We start from the raw sequence: 20,594 nt of genomic DNA on the forward strand, positions 1-20,594 counted from the left end.
AACTTTCACCTGGAAAATATACATACCCATATAAGGAAAGATTCTCTACATTTAAAGGAGATCCTTGAATGATGCCTTGAGAAAAAACAAATACCTTTTAGAAGGAAATACTCTTTATGTTACAGCAAATTCATCAAACAATTTTTGTACAAAAAGAGGACATAAAAAGAAATAATAATGAGACGAAAAATAACCTAGATGATATAAAGGACCAAATCTCTGAACTGAAGCTACAGCTGGAAAGCTCCCAGATGACTACAAAGTATGAACAAATAAATCAGAAATCAGAGAATGAAGCAGAAAAAATGGATCTAGAGATAGTGGAGATAGGAGAAGGGAAATATGGACTGCCATACACAAATAAAATACTGCAAGACCTACCTATAACAATAAAAATACAAAAGATCCCTTACTTCCTTCTTCAAAATACACCTGAGGACAAGGAAGAAGATTAGAGAAAACAGAACATAGAGCGGGCAGGAGAAATGTCTAGGGCAGGGCTTTTCAACCTTTTCACCCATTGTACCACCTTTAGGATATGGCAACATCCGAGTACCACTAGTCACCTAGCAAGGTGTCAAAAACCTGATGACCAAAAAAAAAAGGGAAAAAGTGATTAAGTACAGGTAGTCCTCGACTGACAACAGTTCGCTTAGTGACTGTTTGAAGCTACAATAGCGCTGAAAAAAGTGCCCCCCCCAAGCCACAGCCGAGCAAGACACCTGCCTGCCTGCCCGGTGGCGCTCTTCCTCCTGTCTGAGGTTTTCATTGTTGTGAGCATTTCTGTTGAGGATTGGCAGCAGGGGTGTTTAGTTTTTATTCCCCCTCTCTGCTGGGTGGTTGCAGTGGGTTTTGGTCATTTCACATGACCCTGGGACACTGTGACTGTCATAAATATGAATCAGTTGCCAAGCATCTGAATGTAAATCACAATTCCAGCTTATCGGCGCTTCTTCTGGGCTCAGAAGCGCCAGGTTCAGTGCCAAGTTCCAGCTGGAGCCTGGTGCCGATCCTGGGGCTTCCACTGAGCCCTGACAGCCCTGAAGAAGCTCCAGCCATCTCTCGCTCAGGCTTGTGCAGTGCTACCACTGGTTCAGCTCATTCCCCTCCCCCACTACCACTTTTCTAAGATGGTCACGTACCACCTGCCAGGTGCCAGTGTACCACAGGTGGTACTCGTACCACTGGTTGAAAAGCCCTGGTCTAGGGAATGTGGATGGGCAGAGTTCCCCCCCCCCAAAATACTCTATCTAAATTGCCTTTCTTATGCCAAGTAGCTTGCACAAAAATATGGAAAAAAATTGGGCGATTTAATTGCCTTGGCTTGGAAAGCTACTTGGCAAAGAAAGAAAGCAAGAGTTAGACTTAAAAAACAGAAGATTTATCAGAGGGGGCACTATCTGTTTAATATACCTGTTTGAATATGATTAAAAGAAACCTTAGATATAACTAGATTTTCATAATGGAAGATAGGATTTAGAATTAAGATAGCATTTTGTTTTTCTTCTTTTGATATGGGAAATTTGGAAAAAAAGAGGATGATTGGTATGAATAAAAAATCTTTTAGCTATGTAAACATAATATTGAGAAAATCATAACTGATAAAGATACTGTAAATATTGATGGGAAATCAAACATTAAATAAGAGCATGAAAAACAGGATATTATGAATTGATATTGTTATTTCTATAATATTAGTGAAATATGAAGATGTCTATATTTAATTTTGTACACATCAATAGTACTAAGAATTGTAAGTGTTCAATGAGGGAAAAAGGGAAAAAAATATGGGGAAGAAAGGAAGTTCAAGGGAAAAAAATACCGGAGTGTACAGTACTGAATAGATCTATATTGAAGAACTTAATGTTAAATATGTAAACCCAGACAACATGTTATTTACTTAGCTCTAAAGATTGTAATTTTTAAAAATCAATAACATTTATAAAAAATAAAGGACATGCTTGAGTGCTGTGGGAATAAAGTGTGGAGTGTCTTCTCTGTGGAGAACTGAAGCAGAGGATTTAAGATAAATCCTAGTGGCTTTCAGCACAAACTGTCATGATAGCGAAACAGAAATTAAAAAATGAGTTTTAAGCAGCAAAAAAGGTGTTCCACAAATGAAAGCAGACTTTCAGGGTTGAACAGGCTAAGGAGAAGCCCTTCAATCAAGAATGTCAGCAAAAAGACATTTTTAATAAAAAGAAAATATTTTTCAGATCAGAAAAATAACAAGAAGATGTATTGATAATTAAATTTTAAGAATAAATAATGGAAAAGATCCAATAGAGGCGAGTGAGTTAAAGGCAGATGGAAAATTGTACTGAAATCCTTTAGAAATGTGATTGAAAGACCAAATAGAGCAGGGGTGTCAAACTCAATTTCATTGAGGGCCGCATCAGCATTGCGGTTGCCCTCAGGGGGTCGGGTGGGTATGGCCAGGGTGGGCGTGGCCTACTGGGTGGGTGTGGCTAGAGTGCATATGGCCTACTGGGTGGGCGTGGCCAGCTCTACATCGTTTGCATCAAGGGTGCCTATGGGAGCCTGGGCAGGAGTGGGACAGATCTGAGGATCTCTGGCAGAAGGAGGGTCTCTGGGCCAGGGCCAAGGCAGAGGGGGCCGTTCCCTCACTGTTTCCAGGATGGCTTTGCGGGCCGCATGAAACCACTTCGTGGGCCGCATCTGGCCCCCGGGCCTTGTGTTTGACATGTCTGAAATAGAGTATATACTAAATAAGTGACTTGCTAGAAAGTAAGATACCACAAAGAATAGGTCAGCTATCCAATAGAAAAGTACAGAATGCAGACATTGAGCAGTGTGAGTTGCAGAAAAGGAAATAAAGTACTGCATTGACAAGTATATGTCAGTAAGCATTGAACAAGACTGAAAGAAAAAAAAAGGAAAAGATCATCAATGGCTGCCATTTGCTTACCGTATGCATTGAAAATGTTGATGTTGATCTTTAAAGCCCTAAACAACTTAAAATCTAACTATCTAAGGAACCACTAAGCTTGTCCTGATAAATACAGCAGAAGAAGCCTTGCCAGTATGCCCCAATTATCAGAAACTCTTTTTTTCTGGAATGAGAGAAAAAAAGCTACCAAATGCAGCCCCTGGAGTTACATTGCCTTCCCCCCCCCCTCCTTAGTTATGTAGGAAATCTGTAAACTGAAACTGAAACTGAAACTGAAACATTCATATGTTCGTATTGGCTTATTTTAATGACAGTTTTGGCAAACATTTTTATATATAAAATCTGGTAGATGTTCCTCTTATGATCGAAACATGTGCAACCCATTTCAATCACTGAATGCAAACAAGAAAGATAAGGTGGCAGTTTTCATTATAATTAAAATACTACCCAATTCCTCATATGTATAAAACTATACATACACTGAACTTCAGTTGATGAATAGTTAATTGTAGGTTTGGGTTCATATTTCTTTAAAAATGCTGCTTTTGTATTAAATAAAGCATTTTTCTCTAATCACAGCACAAGAGTTTGGATGAAAAGGAAGCAAAAAAACCCCTCTATTTTTGTAAAGGAAGGAAAGAGTTGAATTTTTATAGCAGAAATGAACGAAGAAACATGCAGTTAAGGCAGTCTGTACACGGTGGTTGGATGATCTAGGTGGGGGCTCTCCATTTATTATGCCCCTGTCATGGACCGATCATCATCTCCTGCGGCTGGTCTTCCGCTTTGCCACCCCCCGCCGTGGGGGTACGGAGCCAATTAGATGGTACCGCCCCAGACGCTTAATGGATCCTGACAGATTCCAAGCGGCGCTGGGGTCCCCACCTGCCTCCACTGCTCACAGCTCGGCTGATGCCTTAGTGGAAGCCTGGGGAAGGGCAGCCACTGAGGCACTTGACCGGGTTGTACCCTTGCGGCCCCTGACCCGGCGCAGATCCCAGCGAGCTCCATGGTTTTCCGCGGAGCTCCGGGAGATGAAGCGCCGGAAACGGGGCCTAGAGAGCTGCTGGAGGTCTAGCCGATCCGAACCCGACCGATTGCGGTTAAGAACCTATATTAGGTCTTATCTCGCAGCGATGAGGGTGGCGAGGTGTAATTACTTCTCCACCCTCATCGCGTCCGCAGATAATCGCCCGGCCGCCTTGTTTAGGGTGACTCGCTCACTTCTCAATCAGGAGGTGAGAGAGGATCCCTTGCAAGGTCGTGCCGAGGAATTTAGTCATCATCTGTCGGATAAAATCGCTCGGATTCGGACCGGTTTGGACTCCAGCTGGGCAGAGTCAGGCGATCAGGACACGGGCGGTCTTGTCAATGTTATCTGGGAAGAGTTTGATTCTGTGACCCCTGATGAAGTGGACAGGATTATGGGGAGGCTGAGCTCCTCCACATGTTTGTTGGACCCGTGCCCTTCCTGGCTGGTTTATGCAGCTAGGGAGAGGACACGAGGCTGGTTCCAGGCGGTTATATCTGCTTCTTTGAGTGAGGGTTATTTCCCCGCCGTCTTGAAGGAGGCGGTGGTGAGACCTCTCCTCAAGAAGCCTGTCCTGGACCCAGCCGTTTTGAACAACTTTCGTCCAGTCTCCAACCTTCGCTTTCTTGCGAAGGTTGTTGAGAGTGTGGTGGCGCATCAGCTCCCTCTGGTCCTGGATGAAGCGGATTATCTGGACCCCTACCAATCGGGTTTCAGGCCCGGGTACAGCACGGAGACGGCATTGGTCGCTCTGGTGAATGATCTCTGGAGGGCGCGGGATAGGGGACATTCCTCTATCCTAGTCCTATTAGACCTCTCAGCGGCTTTCGATACCATCGACCATGGTATCTTGCTGCGGCGTCTCAGGGGATTGGGAGTGGGAGGCACAGTTCTTCAGTGGTTCTCCTCCTATCTCCTGGGACGCTCGGAGTCGGTGTTGGCAGGGGGGCAGAGATCGGCCCCTAGGTCTCTCGTTTGTGGAGTTCCTCAGGGGTCGGTTCTCTCGCCTCTCCTGTTCAACATCTATATGAAACCGCTGGGTGAGATCATTCGTGGTTTTGGAGTTGGGTATCATCAGTATGCCGATGATACCCAACTTTTCTTTTCGACCCCAAACCACCCCAGTGATGCCCTCGCCGTGATGTCCCGTTGCCTGGAGGCGGTTCGGGTCTGGATGGGGAGGAACAGACTTCAGCTCAACCCTGACAAGACTGAGTGGCTGTGCATTCCGGCATCCCGGGACATTCCAAATGTTCCATCTCTTTCTATGGGGGGTGAGCTCTTACCCCCCGTGGATAGGGCTCGCAACTTGGGAGTCCTTCTAGATTCGCGGCTTACTTTGGAAGAGCATATAGTGGCCGTGACTAGGGGGGCTTTCGCCCAGGTTCGCCTGGTGCGCCAGTTGCGGCCCTATCTAAACCGGGATGCCCTGTGTACAGTCACTCATGCGCTCGTGACCTCTCGCCTTGACTACTGTAATGCTCTCTACATGGGGCTTCCCTTGAAGACCACTCGGAGGCTCCAACTGGTACAGAATGCGGCCGCGAGAGTTGTCTTGGGAGTTTCCCGGTACTCCCATGTTACACCTTTGCTCCGCGAGCTGCATTGGTTACCAGTTGTCTTTCGGGTGAGGTTCAAGGTGTTGGTTACGATCTTTAAGGCCCTACATGGCATGGGTCCGGGTTACCTCAGGGACCACCTGCTGCCGGCATCGACTCCCCTCCGCCCTGTGCGTTCCCACAGAGAGGGCCTCCTCAGGGTGCCGCCAGTCAGGGAGTGTCGACTGGTGGCCCCCAGGGGGAGGGCCTTCTCTGTGGGGGCCCCGGCTTTATGGAATCAATTGCCGGTGGAGCTCCGGATGGCACCAGACCTTCGAACTTTCCGTCGGGGCCTGAAGACCCATCTGTTCGAATTAGCTGGTCTGGCCTGATGGGGATTATGGGTTTTTTAATTGTTTTTAATCTGTATTACTGTTTTATTGGGCAAGGGTTTAATTCTTTTTTAATTTTTGTATAGTGTTTTTTGTTTTTTATATATGCCCTGTGAACCGCCCTGAGTCCTACCAAGGAGAAGGGCGGTATATAAATCAAATAAACTGAAACTGAAACTGAAACTGAAAGATGATCTTTGTGGCTAGGCTTTCAACTGTTCAGTGATTTTAGTATTTTAGTATTTATTCTAGCATTAGTTTAAATGTGTATTTTAAACCTTTATATTGTCTTTTAGTTTTAATTTTTGTTAACCACCTTGAGCACTTGTCAGAGCAGACATGTAGAGTATAAATTAATTAAATACAGGTAACCCTTGAGTTATGAGCATTCACTTAACGCTTGTTCAAAGACAGATCTTTTCTAGGTGAGTCTGGTGTGGCGTGAAGGGAGGGGGAAGCATGAGGTATCTTGATAGGTCGGGAAAGCCTTGGAGGCCTGTTCCATCACTAGGACCTCCATGGCCTTCCCCACCCTGAGATACTTCATGTTCACTTAACGAGCCGTGTGCATATTAATGAGCAAGGGAGTGATCTCCTTCGAGGTATGAGATTCACTCTGTGAGTTTTCGAGTTACGAGCGGAATGGGCAGGCTCCATTACACTCGTAACTCGAGGACTACATGTACATATAAAAGCACACCTTTGTGTGTCGGTGTCCCTTATACTGTAGAAAATGTTATAAAATGAGAAAGGCTACAGCTGGTTTAGAGAAGGAAATGGATCCTGGGTGTAGGAAAAAATAAATAGAGGCTGTAGCAAGGAGCATCCTTCCCAGTTTATTGCCTAGCAATTGGGTGTTTTCATAGTGCCCACAACAGTAGCCCTTTTTTGAGAATACCACAATATGTTCTCAAAATTCCAAATATCTGCACTTCCTCCCTATGGAAATAGGGAAAGTGCTCTGGGCTAAGATTGGAAATTTTCTTTATACTCTGAGACATCAAATCATATTTATTAAATGCAGGTACGATCTGCTTATACATATACACAGACAGGCAATCCCTGTAGTATTATATATTCTTATGTAATGGAATGTGCATAAATTGTCATAAAAATTTTTGAACTAAATCCCAGCAGCCTTTTGTCTATCAAACAGCACTGCTTGCAGTGGATGAATTCCTGAAAATCACTGCTTCTGTTGCTGGTTCTAATTCCTTGCCACCATGGAATAGGAGGGAAAATTATTCAGGATATTTCTCTCGTTCTATACCACAGGTGTCAAACTCGCTGTGTCATGTGACATGTCATGACTTTTTTCAGATTGCCGGAGCTCGGGTGGGCGTGGCCTCCACATGATGCAACCGGCCAGTGGGCCGGCAGTTTGACAGCCCTGTTCTATTCCATTAGAGTGGAAACTCTAATTGTAACACCCCCGTATGTCCTGCATGCTTGATTCTTTCTGAGATAACACTGTGAAGGCAATAGAAAGCTCTACATTACCATTTCCCAACCACCTGCTGAGACAATATGTTTATAATTACCCCTTGAATGTTCATATAACACTATCAAATGCTCCTGGGAATCTGCCCTGAATTATTTTCTAACCCTTCCTTGCAATTGTCTGCCACAGCATTAGGAGCCCTTCAGAGCTCAGGCAAGGTGAAAATACATAGTTTTGTGGGGACAGCTATAGCCAAGAAAGAGAAATGTGGTCTGTGCCTCACTACAGCTCTCTACCTTCTGCCCAAACAGCCTCCCGACCTTCTCTTCCAGAGTTTCCTTAGATTCCCCCCATTTGACAGCAGAACAAGATTGCTGGCATTTCTTAGAGCTCCCTCAGATGCTGCTTCAGCACATAGGAGAGCAGTTACATATTACCAGAGTACATGTCTGCTGTTCCACCCTTGTTTTCTTTCTGCATTGCAGACAGGACATGCATTTCAGCCCACGGCAGGCAGGCAGGATCTCATTTGGGAAAGTTGATGGAAAAATACACCAGTAGCAACAAGCTTTTATGACTGGGAGCATTTGGGGTTGTGAAATCTTCAGTTGCATTTTGCACGCATGTATCTGGATTCATTTCCCCAGTGTGTCTATTTATTCAATTATGTACAGGTTGCCAAAAACTCGGCTGCTTTAGTAGAAAGTTTTCTTGCGGGTTGTAAGAATAATGTCCTGTGACTGACTTCTCATTTGAGCAGCTTTATGGTTGGATATTGGTCAGTGGTTGTGTTGACAAAGAGCTGCTGTCATGAAGAGACATGTTGGGTTTGTTAAAACCACGTCTTGGGATGAGAGCTTAAGGAATTGTGTGTTCAAATGTTTTTTTAAAAAATTGAATATCCCACCAAACAAAAGGTAGTTATTTGGTGTGACCCATCTGTAAAACAAGCACAAATGGTCTTCAGGTGCATTCTAAGCACCCTCTGCCTTATTTACTCATTTGTTTGTGCTAAGGAGAAAACAGGTGCACGTTAATTCATCAGAGTTTAAATCATTTCACTACTAAATGAGTCACTCATTTGCAGGCATATTTAATTAGCACCTCTTTGCAGCCAGGTGGATTCCTTCTCCTGCCTTTCTCATCTGTTTGCCTTCTTATGGGCTTGTTAATGACAGAATAGTCAAGGATTTTACACTTTCTCCGCAGCAAGACAATTGCTGTAATGGCATTGCTGGGAATTGGGGATAGATGGTTGATTTGTGCCACTTTTCCCTTACTTTTCCAACACATTGCAGCAATTTTAGTGTGACTTAGTACAAAGGTGAGTTTTGTACTTCTGTCCCAACCCTTCTGTGTTTGAAAAAGGCCTGTGAAATGGCTGTGAGGGTTGTTTTCACTTCTTACATACTCGGAAAAATGAAATTCAGTTCTATCAGGTATCTTGAATGTAAAAATTTGTATGAGACAGGGTAACTTTTCTTAAGTCTCTGCAGAAGTTTTTCAACATCTAGGAAACAAAATGAAAAAGTTCTGAATTTGAACCTATTATATAATATCACAACTACTGAAATGTAGTTTGGATTATAATTATTTATTAGTTTATTTTAAACTGTCCATCGCTCTTTATAATGTCAGATTTCAGATGGCCTCCATTTTTTTGTGCTAATTTGAAGGTGTGAAATGCCTGTCCAAGAGCAAAAGTTTTCTATCATAGATTTCTTGCAAATTGGGAACTTCCTTTTATGAGGAACCTGGATGGATTTTTTTTTCCTGGAACAAAACAAACCTACCTAAGTATAAGATGAACAGCTCCAAGCAACTTTGGACTGTTTGCTGCTTTCTGTAGTGCTGACAAACACAGCCATTTTGTTATAAGCTAAAAATGGAATGGGCAAAGAATATGTGCATTCAAGAGATCTTTACGTAATGTTGATTACCATAAAAAAGAATAGCATGATAGGGGTGTAAATAGCTATAATTTTTCATAGTCAGATTCACAATCTTACTAGATTAGGGCTAGGAGAGACTTTTCCAATGAATCCATATTTGCCATAGTTCATCTAACCATATCTTGGCTGTTTATTTTCTCACCATGTTGGCTGAAAAAAATGCATTGTTACTCCACTCTTTCCTCCCTCTGCGGATTAGAAGAATTAGAAAGAGACAACAGGGAAATATTGGCTGAGTATAGAAGAATGACTTAGCTGACCCTTCATAAAATTCCATGGATAAAATACAGCTTTGTCTATAAAAGTTTTATCTAGAATCACCCCTGGACCTGTCTCTATCAGTTGGGAGATGTGCTTCATATGACGACAGTCAGCTATAAAAATTGGTCTGTCACTTTGCACTGCCTGCTTATTATGCTGATAATAGTTTGGTTTCTTCTTGCATTTCCCAAACCATTTATTAGCCACTTTACGAGGTTCTATCCTTCTTGCTGAAGTTGTGAAAATCCCTTTTATATGTCCAATTGCTGTTCCTTGAAATGGAAATCTTTTACAATTGATGTGGAGATGTTCAATTTTTCCAGAAAGGCATCTTTAATATCTTGAACTTGGCCATCATTCCTTCTGTTGATACTGATACGTGTGCTGTTTGTTAATAAAGCTTGGCAGTGCCAAGATTTTCCAACCACTTTGGAGGGACTTATAAGCCTTCATGTGTGTATGTTAAAGGAACATCAGGCCCTTAAAGAAGAGGCCTGATTCGCTCCTATTTCTATCTTTAAAGATTTCAGAATTGGTCAGAGGCTTAGGCTTTGTAAAATGGAAATGGAGGCAGAAATCACACAGAAACATCCCTTTCTTACTTTAAGCAAGGGAACCCAAAGAATTGCAGTGCCACAAAGTAGATACTTTGCCATCAAATCTGATCATGCAATGTTGGAGGACTACAAGTAGTCCTCGGGAATTGTACACAGCCCACAGACCTCTTTCAATATATTAGAAATAACCTAAATGTAGACAACGGTAGTTGATTTTGTTAATTGGGTTTCTACCTTAGTGTTTCTGCTGTCATTTTTGTTTTTTTGCTGTTTAGTTTCCTGGCATATAATCTTCTGGCTTATTGGAAAAATGACTGATACTTCTCTTTTATAGTAGCTGAGGTAAGCAAATAAGGGATTTGGTTCTGGTGTAAATGTTGAACAGCAAATATTGATCTAAGGACCCGGATTGTCGTTTCTTTGCTGGCAAGTAATGCGAGAAATGATTTGTGGGGAAAGAATAGCAGTTGGGAGAGATGATTTACACCCACCCAATAGTGCATTCCAAGATGCTTATTCCAGGATGAATATTCAATATTTGCCATGCCAAGTCAGGTAAAGCTATGAGATAGGTTGCAAGGGAGCAGTTCATTTTCCATGTATGCATAAATACATATACACACACAGTCCATTTTTTATGTCCACTGATCTGTATTCATAAATTCAATCATCACATCTTCATTACATTCCTGAGAAATTCTTGGTGTGTGTGTGTCTGTGTATGTTTGTGCGGCCTGCGTACTTGCGCGCTTCTACTCTTAACTCTTTTTTTTTTAAAGATATTTGGAAAGTTAGCCTTTAGGCATCAAAAAGTTCTAATTATACTATATTTTAGCTATATTTCTTATGAAAATTTACTGATATGAGACAGTATTCAATTCATACCACATCTTTGTTTCAGGTTTTACATATTAGAGAATTCATGTGAAATAAACATTAAATGTTGTATTTAACTGACAAACGGCCTGTTCTTAAAATTACTGTTGGGTATTGTCTCTAGCATAGATGGAAGTGGTAACAAGATTGAATGTCCCACCTAGCAAGTAAATTCTTTGAATCAATCAGATAACTCATATGAAACTTACATTTACTCAGTGTATTATTCAATACTGTTTCAACATTGAGAAAATGTATAATAGTTGGAAAAGTAATAAATATGCTGTGTGTATGTGAGAAAGAGAGAAATGAGAAAAGACACTTAGCCTTCGTTTTTTTTAATCATTTACCTTGTAGTCCATTGATCCTGGGCAGCAGTTCACCTGGGAGAACTCCAACTTGGAAGTGAACAAACCAAAGAATCGCTATGCAAATGTGATTGCCTATGACCACTCTCGGGTCATCTTGACCTCCATTGATGGTAAGATTATTAACAGCTACTTTCACTAATAAACTGCAGCATCAGACATGAGATTTTGAGGTTTTGAAGTTTCTGCATTGTAGTGTGGAATCAATTATCTATCCAACTTTGACTACAAAACATAAGACAGAAATAAAGCTGCAACACTGTCAAGATTCTAGGTTGATTAACTGATGCAGCTGAATGAATGGGCACTAGGACTCCGTACTTTTTGATAATTATTAAACATGTTCCTCAAGACTCAACATCCTACTTATACCTGAAAAACTTACATGAAAGAATGTGCATATATATAGTAGAAAGTTTTCTCATACATTCTTTTAAGACTTGTGTTATTTTATAGCACACTGTGTTATATATAGGTCTTTGATCCAAAGATTGTTCACTACTGAATTGATCAGTGTATGGACATTATCCTGTCAATCTAAAAAGTTCATTTTTCAGAATGTGCATTTTTTAAGCACATCTTTATGAAAGAATAAGTAGACAGCCATTTCTACTGCCATATCTAGAAGTTTTAGATCCAGATGATTGAGCAACATTATTGGTTTTATTTATCCCTTTGTTTTTGCACTATGATTTCCCAAATAGTGTAACTCCTTGTTGTCATATTTTCACTATAATGGATTTATGTAAGGACAGGAGTTAAGTTTTCTATCAAATTTATTTCTTAAATTTATAGCACTCATGTCCCAAATCATTTGATTCATTCAGTCTGTTGTAATATTGTATTTGGACAAAACAATAACGGTTGGGGAAAAGAAAAAGATGTGACTCATTAGAAGTAGAAGGTAACCTAGTAAATGTCCTTATCATTTTTTATTTTAAGCCATTAATTCCAAAATGAATGTCAGGTTGCAAAATTGTGATCTTCGCGGAATATGTACTCCAAAACCAACTCTGCCTTTATTTGAAAGAGCTATTTATTCATTTCTTCCAGATGTAATTCTAGAAATATTGTTCTCTAAGAGACTTAGACTGAAAAACTGTCCTAACATCTAATAACTAACCTTTCATTTTATGCTGTTGCATTAACAAGGCACAAAAACAATGGCACAAATCTTACTTTGGCCATGATTGTGTCCAGAATGATTGAGCATGTGTGTCATATTCCACACTATTTCCTTCTTGTATAATGTTTAAATATCCATTAAAATGTATTCCCCATCTATTTGCATTTAGTCAAGAGCTACTTATTTATTGCATTTATAAACCTCTGCACTCTTACTGGAGTCCTGTAAGATAATATACATTAAAATCAATCAAAACCCCACAAATAGAATTAAAGTCAAATGTTAGTGTAGCACCGGCTTCCTTATAATCTTTACCCTCTCTCTGAATAACTCAGGATTCTGGCTGTCTCTTTACTTACCCATTACTGAAGATTCATGCCCTTTTTCTGTCATGCAGGGGTCCCTGGAAGTGACTATATCAATGCCAATTACATTGATGGCTACCGCAAACAGAACGCTTACATTGCTACACAAGGGCCACTGCCTGAGACACTCAGTGACTTCTGGAGAATGGTATGGGAGCAACGTACAGCAACAATCGTCATGATGACACGACTGGAGGAAAAGTCTCGGGTATGAACAAACTTGGTCTCTCCCACAGACCATAAATGATTCACGGAGTTGTAGTCCATGTTGATACTGGAAATGCAGTGCTAACAAGAATATTAGCAGCTTTATATATTTGAACTCTAATGATAAATCTTTGGGGAAATGATAGTGGTGCAACATTGCAGAAAAAGAAGAGGAATAATGTATGGTACCAACACATCCATCATGGACTTTCCTTTTCCATCTAGTTCTTAAGTGAATTATTTATTTTATGAGGTGGTCACCTATGCTATGGCTAATTCATAATTGGAAGGGCCAGGGTAAGATTCTTATAAATAGAATCCCATATAAGTAACAGAATCTCAGTATGAATAATTGGGGGAATTAATGGCATGAGTTCATTTCACTCCTTGTGAAATTCAAAAGCAATCAAAGGAGAGGGAGGGAATATATTTGCAGTAGCAAATCACACACTTTTGGCATAATTGACCCCACAGACTAGGAAGCATATCATCAGAGTAGGGTTGTGTAATCTATGTATGGTCATTTGTGGTAGAGAGAAGCTGTCGAGCCCCGTGGGCCCGACACACAATGGAGGGGGAGAACCCCATGCCGGCCTGCCCCCTCCCTCCTGGCCTCACCGGCTGGAGCCACCACCAGGAAGCCAGTGGAACTCCAGGAACCCTCCAGAGCGATCGGGGCCGGCTCCAGCCTTACCGGCTCCCCCCCATTCCCCTCACCAGCTGGGGTCGCTTCTGGGACACCAGCCACCCCCCATCCTGCTCTCTTCACTGACTGGAGCTGCCGCCAGGAGGCCAGCACAATGCCGGGAACCCTCCAGAGTAGTCAGGGCCAGTTCCAGGCTCACCGTCTTTCCCCTGTTCTCCTCACCAGCTGGGTTGCCCCTGGGAAACCAGCAGGCCGCCGGGAACACTCTGCAGATGGCGCGGGTCTATCCAGCATCATGCTGTGGGGAGGGGAATCCCAGTGGCATCCTCGTGGCTGCAGGCATGGACCTCCCTGCAGTGGCTGTGGGGAGGGAAATCCCCACAGCTCAGGCCACGAAGCATAGAACGGCGGGACATTGCTGCCGGACCTGCATGCCTGTTCCGGAGGAAAATGGAGGGCCTGAACTGCCAAATAAGTGGTCCTCCCACCACTTAATGCTGGCTTGCGGACTGGGGTGGGGCTACGAATCTGAACGGCTATGTAAAGCGCTGGGAGCAGTTCACTCCCAGCGCTGACTTTTTCTTTGCATGGAATAAAACATCTGTTACTCGTTCCTGTTGGTTGGTAGCTGCTTTCAACCCAAGGAGGATAAGCCATTCTGCAGGTGTCTTCTGCTGTGTCTGGCACCCAAAAATTATAGCCATATTAAATTCTGTCTTCTGTGCACATAGTTTGAATGTGTAAAAAGGATTTATTTGCCTTAAGGTATCTGAATAGAAGATGCCTATGTTTCAGAATACCCTTGCAAAACATAGAGCTCAATTGGAGATCCTGGGCAGAGAGTTCTTCAGAAGATAGCATCTCTTGTAATGAGCACAGAATATTTTACGTTTCCATGCCAACCACAGGATTGTGGTGCACTCATTTCTTTAGTCAAATAGATTTGAGTAAGGCAATAGAGATAGGGAATATTCAGGGAGTAGTTAAATAAAAGTGGGGGATATGTATGGAGGGAGAGCAATGCATGCAACCATATATCCTAAGCTTTGCTGAATTAATACTGAAAGGGGAATGCCAGTCTTTGTGTTACAAAAATACTACAGAACTGCAAAGAGCACATTGGAAAGAGCCTGTATTTCTAACTCAGGTTGAAAAAGTGTTGTTTGTGCTGATGAATGGCAAACACTACTCAAAATAATATACTTTAGGGTGTCTTGACTAGTGCCCTTTTATTGTTCAGTCCTTCATTTGTTAATATATTCTAATTTTAAAAAAGAATTGGTACATGTGGCATCATAACATTCTAATGTGGGTGTTCTAATAAGTTAGCTATGCATTTTTGAAAAATATGTTTTAAATTAACTTAAATATATAAATGCATACCTTTCATTTTTAATAGGTAACTTCAAGCTTTCTGTGAGGTCTTTTTTTTCTAATTGTTCATCAGTCACAATCTCATAAATCTCTCTTGGATCCCTCATCAGTAATCTTTTGTTCCAAACTAAATACCCCCTATTTTTTTTTAAGATTTATTCAACTAAAGATAGTCCATATATGCTGTGGTTTTTCTTCTCATCTTTTATGCATGTTCTGCAGTGGTACCCTTTCTTTTTTTAAGGTAGGGTGAGCAAAATGATGTGCGGTCGTCCAGAACATTACTCTGTGTGTGGTGAAGATGAAAGGGGTGGCGAGAGATAAACATTATAATAAGCCTATTCTGCCAAAACAGTGGCAAGAAATAGATTACAAACATAAAAAATAAGACCTAGTTTCTTGATGTGACATCTGATTGTGCTTTTGGCATAGCAAAATGCTGACAGCTTTGTGTCTTAAACAGTTTGAGGTACATTGTGAATGCCCCATAAGCTCCAATAGTTTAAGCACTTCAGTTGCTGCTGCATAATTGCATTTAAGCAATAGCCTTATTATTTGCTTGCACTTTATTAATTAGACTTTATTAGTCTAGAAGAGGGTTTTGTGTTTAGAATAATGTTTGCAGATGAGTTAAAAGAGAAATAGTCCCCTCTCCTTTTTTGGTGCGTGTCAGAATACATGAATATCCAAAGTCCGGCTAGTTTTGTTTGGGGGCTGCCCAGCTATCAGAAGATGCCCCCCCCCCCAGTGTGTTTCTCCAAGATAACATGTTTTGTAAGGCCCTTTGGGCACCTGTCTCTGTTTCCTGCCTTGCTACTGTTGAAACTCACATTATCTTCTGGTAGCACACTTCCCATCCTTCGCTCTCCTAATTACTTACTAGGAGATGGAGGATGCAGTAGCACTCTTGAGGTGACATACTTAGCCTGCCCACCCACCCAGCCAAATAGTGGAGGGAGAATGTTTACCCATTTGTTCCTCTTCACTTAACAAGAGTTCGTACTAGTACTCATTAGAGGCCTGGTTCCCTTTGCTAGTATTTACAGATATAAAATGCGGTTCCTATAGAATAGAAAACCCCCCCCCCCCACCTAGGGGACCTTGTCTCTGAGGAATCATAATAGCCTTAGAATGGAACCAGTCAAAGAGGCATTGAAGGAATGGAAGTAAAGCATGAACTAAAAGCCTCATCCCTGCTCCTGGGAGCTTTCTAATGAGAGGAGGTGCATTTAAACACCCTTGAGCATCTTTTCAGTGCTCATTGAAGCTTGACCCTTTTCTTATCTCCAAGCATGAGGGCTTCTTCCCAACCCAGGAGTTTTGAAAGCTGTTTCAGACAAATGCTAACAGGTGCAGCCACTCTCTCAGCTTTGTCCTTGAATTGTTGCCTTAAACATTTGACATCTGGTATTTCTGGAGTTCAGTGCTTCAAATACTTTCCAAATCTTGTGAGATAGCAACAGTCTTGGAAAAAGATCTGTGAGCTGCTTGGTATTCATGACTCAAAAATCCTATCATGATGACAGTGGCATCATTTTTAGTTGTATACTACATAAAACCTACAAACAGCAGATCATTTTCTACATCCAGTGTCTTTGCAGTTGGCAACAAAATCAGTAGTATATGCCATCTCTAAGGCTCTTTTGTATATAAGAGTTTTTATTGAATTTTATAGGGTTAGGAAGAGTATATAACCAGGGTAAGGATCAGGATTTGGGATGGGGTTAGGATGGGGATTGGGGTAGGAATGGGGTTGGGAACAACATTGGGGTTGCCCCCCAATAACATTTTCAAGCTTTAGGAAACAGACTATTGTCCGGGTACATATGTTCAATTAACACTAATTAATATAACAGTAAATAGCTATAATATATATGCTAAATGATAATCATAAATGGTATCAATTAGTCAATACATATCATTCTCCTTACTAATATATATTCAAAATAACATATCACATTCATTTCTCGCTAGTTCATTTTCTTAATCATTGGTAAAATTTATCCCATGTTTTAAAATAAATTGAATCCTCTTTCTCTTTAATCTCTAAGGTTAATCTATCTATTACTACACACTCTAAAATTTTCTTGATTAAAATCTCCTCAGTTGGTAGATTTTCATTTTTCCAGTATTGGGCAAATGCTATTTTGCTGCTGTCAATACATCCAATATTAGATACTCATTCTCCTTCTCATACTTAGCTCATAATATTCCTAACAGAAACAGTTCTGGTTTAAATTCAACCTGTATTTTAGTCATCTTTTCCAACCATGTATTATTTTAAGCCAGAACTTTTTCGCTTTAGGGCATACCCACCAGATATGGTAGTAGGTACCTGGCCTTTGTTTACATTTCCAGCAATTATTCGAAGTATTTTTAAATGTTTTAGCTAATCTTACTGGTGTCATATACCATCTATAAAACATTTTATACAAATTTTCTTTATATGAAACTGCTTTAGTCAACTTAATATTTCTATCCCATAATTTTTTCCAGTCTTCCAAATCTATAGAATATCCAGTTTTTTATCCATGTTATCATTGTATCTTTTGCTTGTTCTTCTTCCATCTTCAAGTTTAGCAGAAATCTATAAAGTTTCTTAATCAGGTTTTTGTCTGTTTTTAATAATATTTGATCAAATTCTGTCTGTTCTTTATTAAATCCCATTGTCTTTGCATCTTTTCTATATCTTGTTTGAATTCGCAAATATGGCCAACATGCTAAGTCAATACCTTGTCGATGTAAGTCTTGTCTCTTTTTCAATTTTCCTTTCTTATCTAGAATATCTTCGTAGGTAATGACTTTGTCATAGTTAATTACATTTGGGTAAGCAAAAGCTTCCATTGTTGAAAGCCACTTGGGTAATTTAATACAGATTTTCTGCTTTATTCTTTCCCATTCTAAAAGAAGTACATTCCTTATAAAGCGATTTTGGAAGTATCTATGTATTTTACTTTTCTCGTACCATAGAAAGCCATGCCAACCAATTTGTAGGTCATGCCCCTCTAGGTACAATAGTCTTTTATTTCTCAACGTAATCCATTCTTTAAGCCATAGTAAAATGGCTTCTTGATAATATAGTCTCCAGTCCGGGAGTCCAAATCCACTAAGGCTCTTTTAAATGCAAAATTAATTCAGGGTATCTCTCATCCATGTTTCTATTCTAGCTTCTAATTGCATTTAATAAATATACAAGTCCAAATAAATTAGAGACTTTCCCCTGCTTTGCAGACTGCAAGCTTTAGAATGGGTCTTGGTAGAGTTGTGTATTAAACTAACTCTTCTCCCGTTGTTTAAGCTCTGTGTGGAAGCCTCCTTATTCTCCCAGCAACTGAGGGACCACTGGGCTGCCAGCAGTAAATGAATTTCCAGGTTGTGAGCATTCCTGACATTAACGAGAAGTGAGCAGTGCCAGAAGAAAGGCTCTCTTATCTGGTTTAGTGCCATCCTGCATCAGCTTCAGCATAAAATTTACAGAGCTTGAAAATGGGGCATAAACATTATGAGTAAATTTGGCAGAAAATGTGAGTGACTCTTATCTGGTCATGAATAAATAATTTTCAATTACCAGCTAGGGCTCTCTATTAAATCCTGGGATAGATTACTTCAAAGTTTGTTTTATGCTTGTATATAGACAGTAATACAATTTCCCTGGAGAAAGAATGGAAAAGAAGGCCCTTGCTCAAATCACTGCTAGCCCAACTTTTTCCTTCCTGTATATCGTCTGTTACATGTGTAAAAAGCTCTTTGGCCATTCAGGCTGAACACAGAATTCCAGATAATCACAGCAAACAAAGTGCACTTCAGTAGAACTGTTCTACGTTCTAGGATACTCTTTCATTTTTCATCCAGGAATGATTACAAGGCTCACCCATTAAAAGCGTTGACTATTAAAAAGCAGAACGTCATTGATTTCCAATTAGTCTGTTGTTAACTTTCTCTACGCGTCCTGTATAATTACATTTACTGTTTCTTGGGCAGAGTATTTTATCCTGTTTTAATCAAATATTGATTCATTGTGTAAAAGGGCAAGACAGAGAGAAATATAGGAGAATAAAAAGCAGATGGCCAGATATGTTTGGGAAAATTTTAGCATGCACGAATATTTTGAAATATGACAGTTGGACATGGAGAAATATAGTCCATGTTTTGCTACTTCCACCTGACCTGGAACAGGCTAGTTTCTCTCATTAGAAAAGACAGGGATTTAGACAGGCATATCCGTAGTTGTGTTATGAGCAAAATACATGCTGCTACTCCCATCTTAGTCTTTGGCTTTGATGATCAGTAATTGCAGGTGTGGAGGTATGAATGAAAAACAGAGTAAAGTGGGCACTACAGGCTGATTAGTTTCATATTTTTTGGCCCTTCCCATCTAAGGAGACTAATGACCTCAGCCAAGAGTAGCCTTTTTGGTTATCCCTTGAAGGAACTTCTCCCTGTGTGCACCATAGACCAGACATGCATTGGGCTTGTGGCAAAGGGATGAAACCCATTCCACTCCTGAGCTTGTTGCTCTTGCTCAGCTTCTTAAGTTTCTCTTGGTCAAGCTCTCTTGCTGTGAGTCTCTGTTAGGCACCTGCACTATCCTGCCGACGTAAGGCACTACCCTTCCTCTCATAACTAATACCGAGGAAAAATGAAGCTGGTGACCTTATGTTAGGAACCTGAGCAGAATCCCAAGCAAAGGATTACAGGTTGGAGACAGGCTTCCCATACTCACCCTAAGAAGAGGATAAATGAGTATGCTTGTCTACAGATACCAATCTTTCCGAAGAGCAGGAAAAGGACAGAAAATTATATGGAAAGAAATTGCTTTTGAATTGACCATTTCTCTCAGTTTCTTTCTTTTATATCTATTAGCATCCTTGCTTCTTATCCCTGCTTCTGAACATCAAGTATCTTTCTTTGCTCCCTACCTGGTCATTTAGCCATATTGGCCTCTTATAAAATGAGGTGTAAGATATGACAAAAAGTATTCAGTTTCTCTATATGTCTTGGCCAAATGCAGTCTGGGTGTTTTGTGTTTCTGTATTTTATTCCCAAATATGTCCTCTTCTGTCAGTCAATAAATTCTAGTAGATACAGGTAAAATTTGAAAATTACAACAGGAGAAGAGTATCAATCTATGTTATGGAACCCAATGAAAGTTACATTCCAGGGACTATCCATTAATTTTGGGTTTTTATTGCAGGTGAAATGTGATCAATACTGGCCTGGACGTGGTACAGAGACCTACGGATTGATCCAAGTGACTTTGCTGGATACAGTTGAACTTGCAACTTACACAGTCCGAACATTTGCCCTATACAAGGTACTGGAAAAGGGGGGGAAATGAGTTATAATGAATTATTTGAGAAAGAGAAGGAATTGCATGTTTATAAGTAAGTGCAGTATAGATGTAGAACAACATGCTACAATCAATTATAGCATCATAAAATAAAATAAACAAAATGCCCCATGACATATAATAAGAATTCATTAATAAAAAAGGCTGATAAATAAAGTAGAAATCCCAGCCCCCTAGACAGTGTAGTCTTCCTTATTTCC

General features: G+C 40.6%; 1 protein-coding gene across 1 annotated transcript in view; it reads left to right on the forward strand.

The window, feature by feature from the left end:
- The window catches only part of PTPRF (protein tyrosine phosphatase receptor type F), a gene marked incomplete at its 3' end in the record, with an annotated part of 545,489 nt that overhangs the window by 513,390 nt on the left and 11,505 nt on the right, over positions 1-20,594 (forward strand). Inside the window, exons 24-26 of the mRNA XM_083360223.1 lie at positions 11,316-11,439; positions 12,850-13,025; positions 20,239-20,358. Of these exons, the coding sequence (XP_083216349.1) occupies positions 11,316-11,439; positions 12,850-13,025; positions 20,239-20,358 (420 nt within the window). The remainder of the gene's footprint in view (positions 1-11,315; positions 11,440-12,849; positions 13,026-20,238; positions 20,359-20,594) is intronic.

Source organism: Vipera ursinii, assembly GCF_947247035.1.
Source record: "Vipera ursinii genome assembly, chromosome: 3".
In the NCBI taxonomy this organism is placed as follows: domain Eukaryota; kingdom Metazoa; phylum Chordata; class Lepidosauria; order Squamata; family Viperidae; genus Vipera; species Vipera ursinii.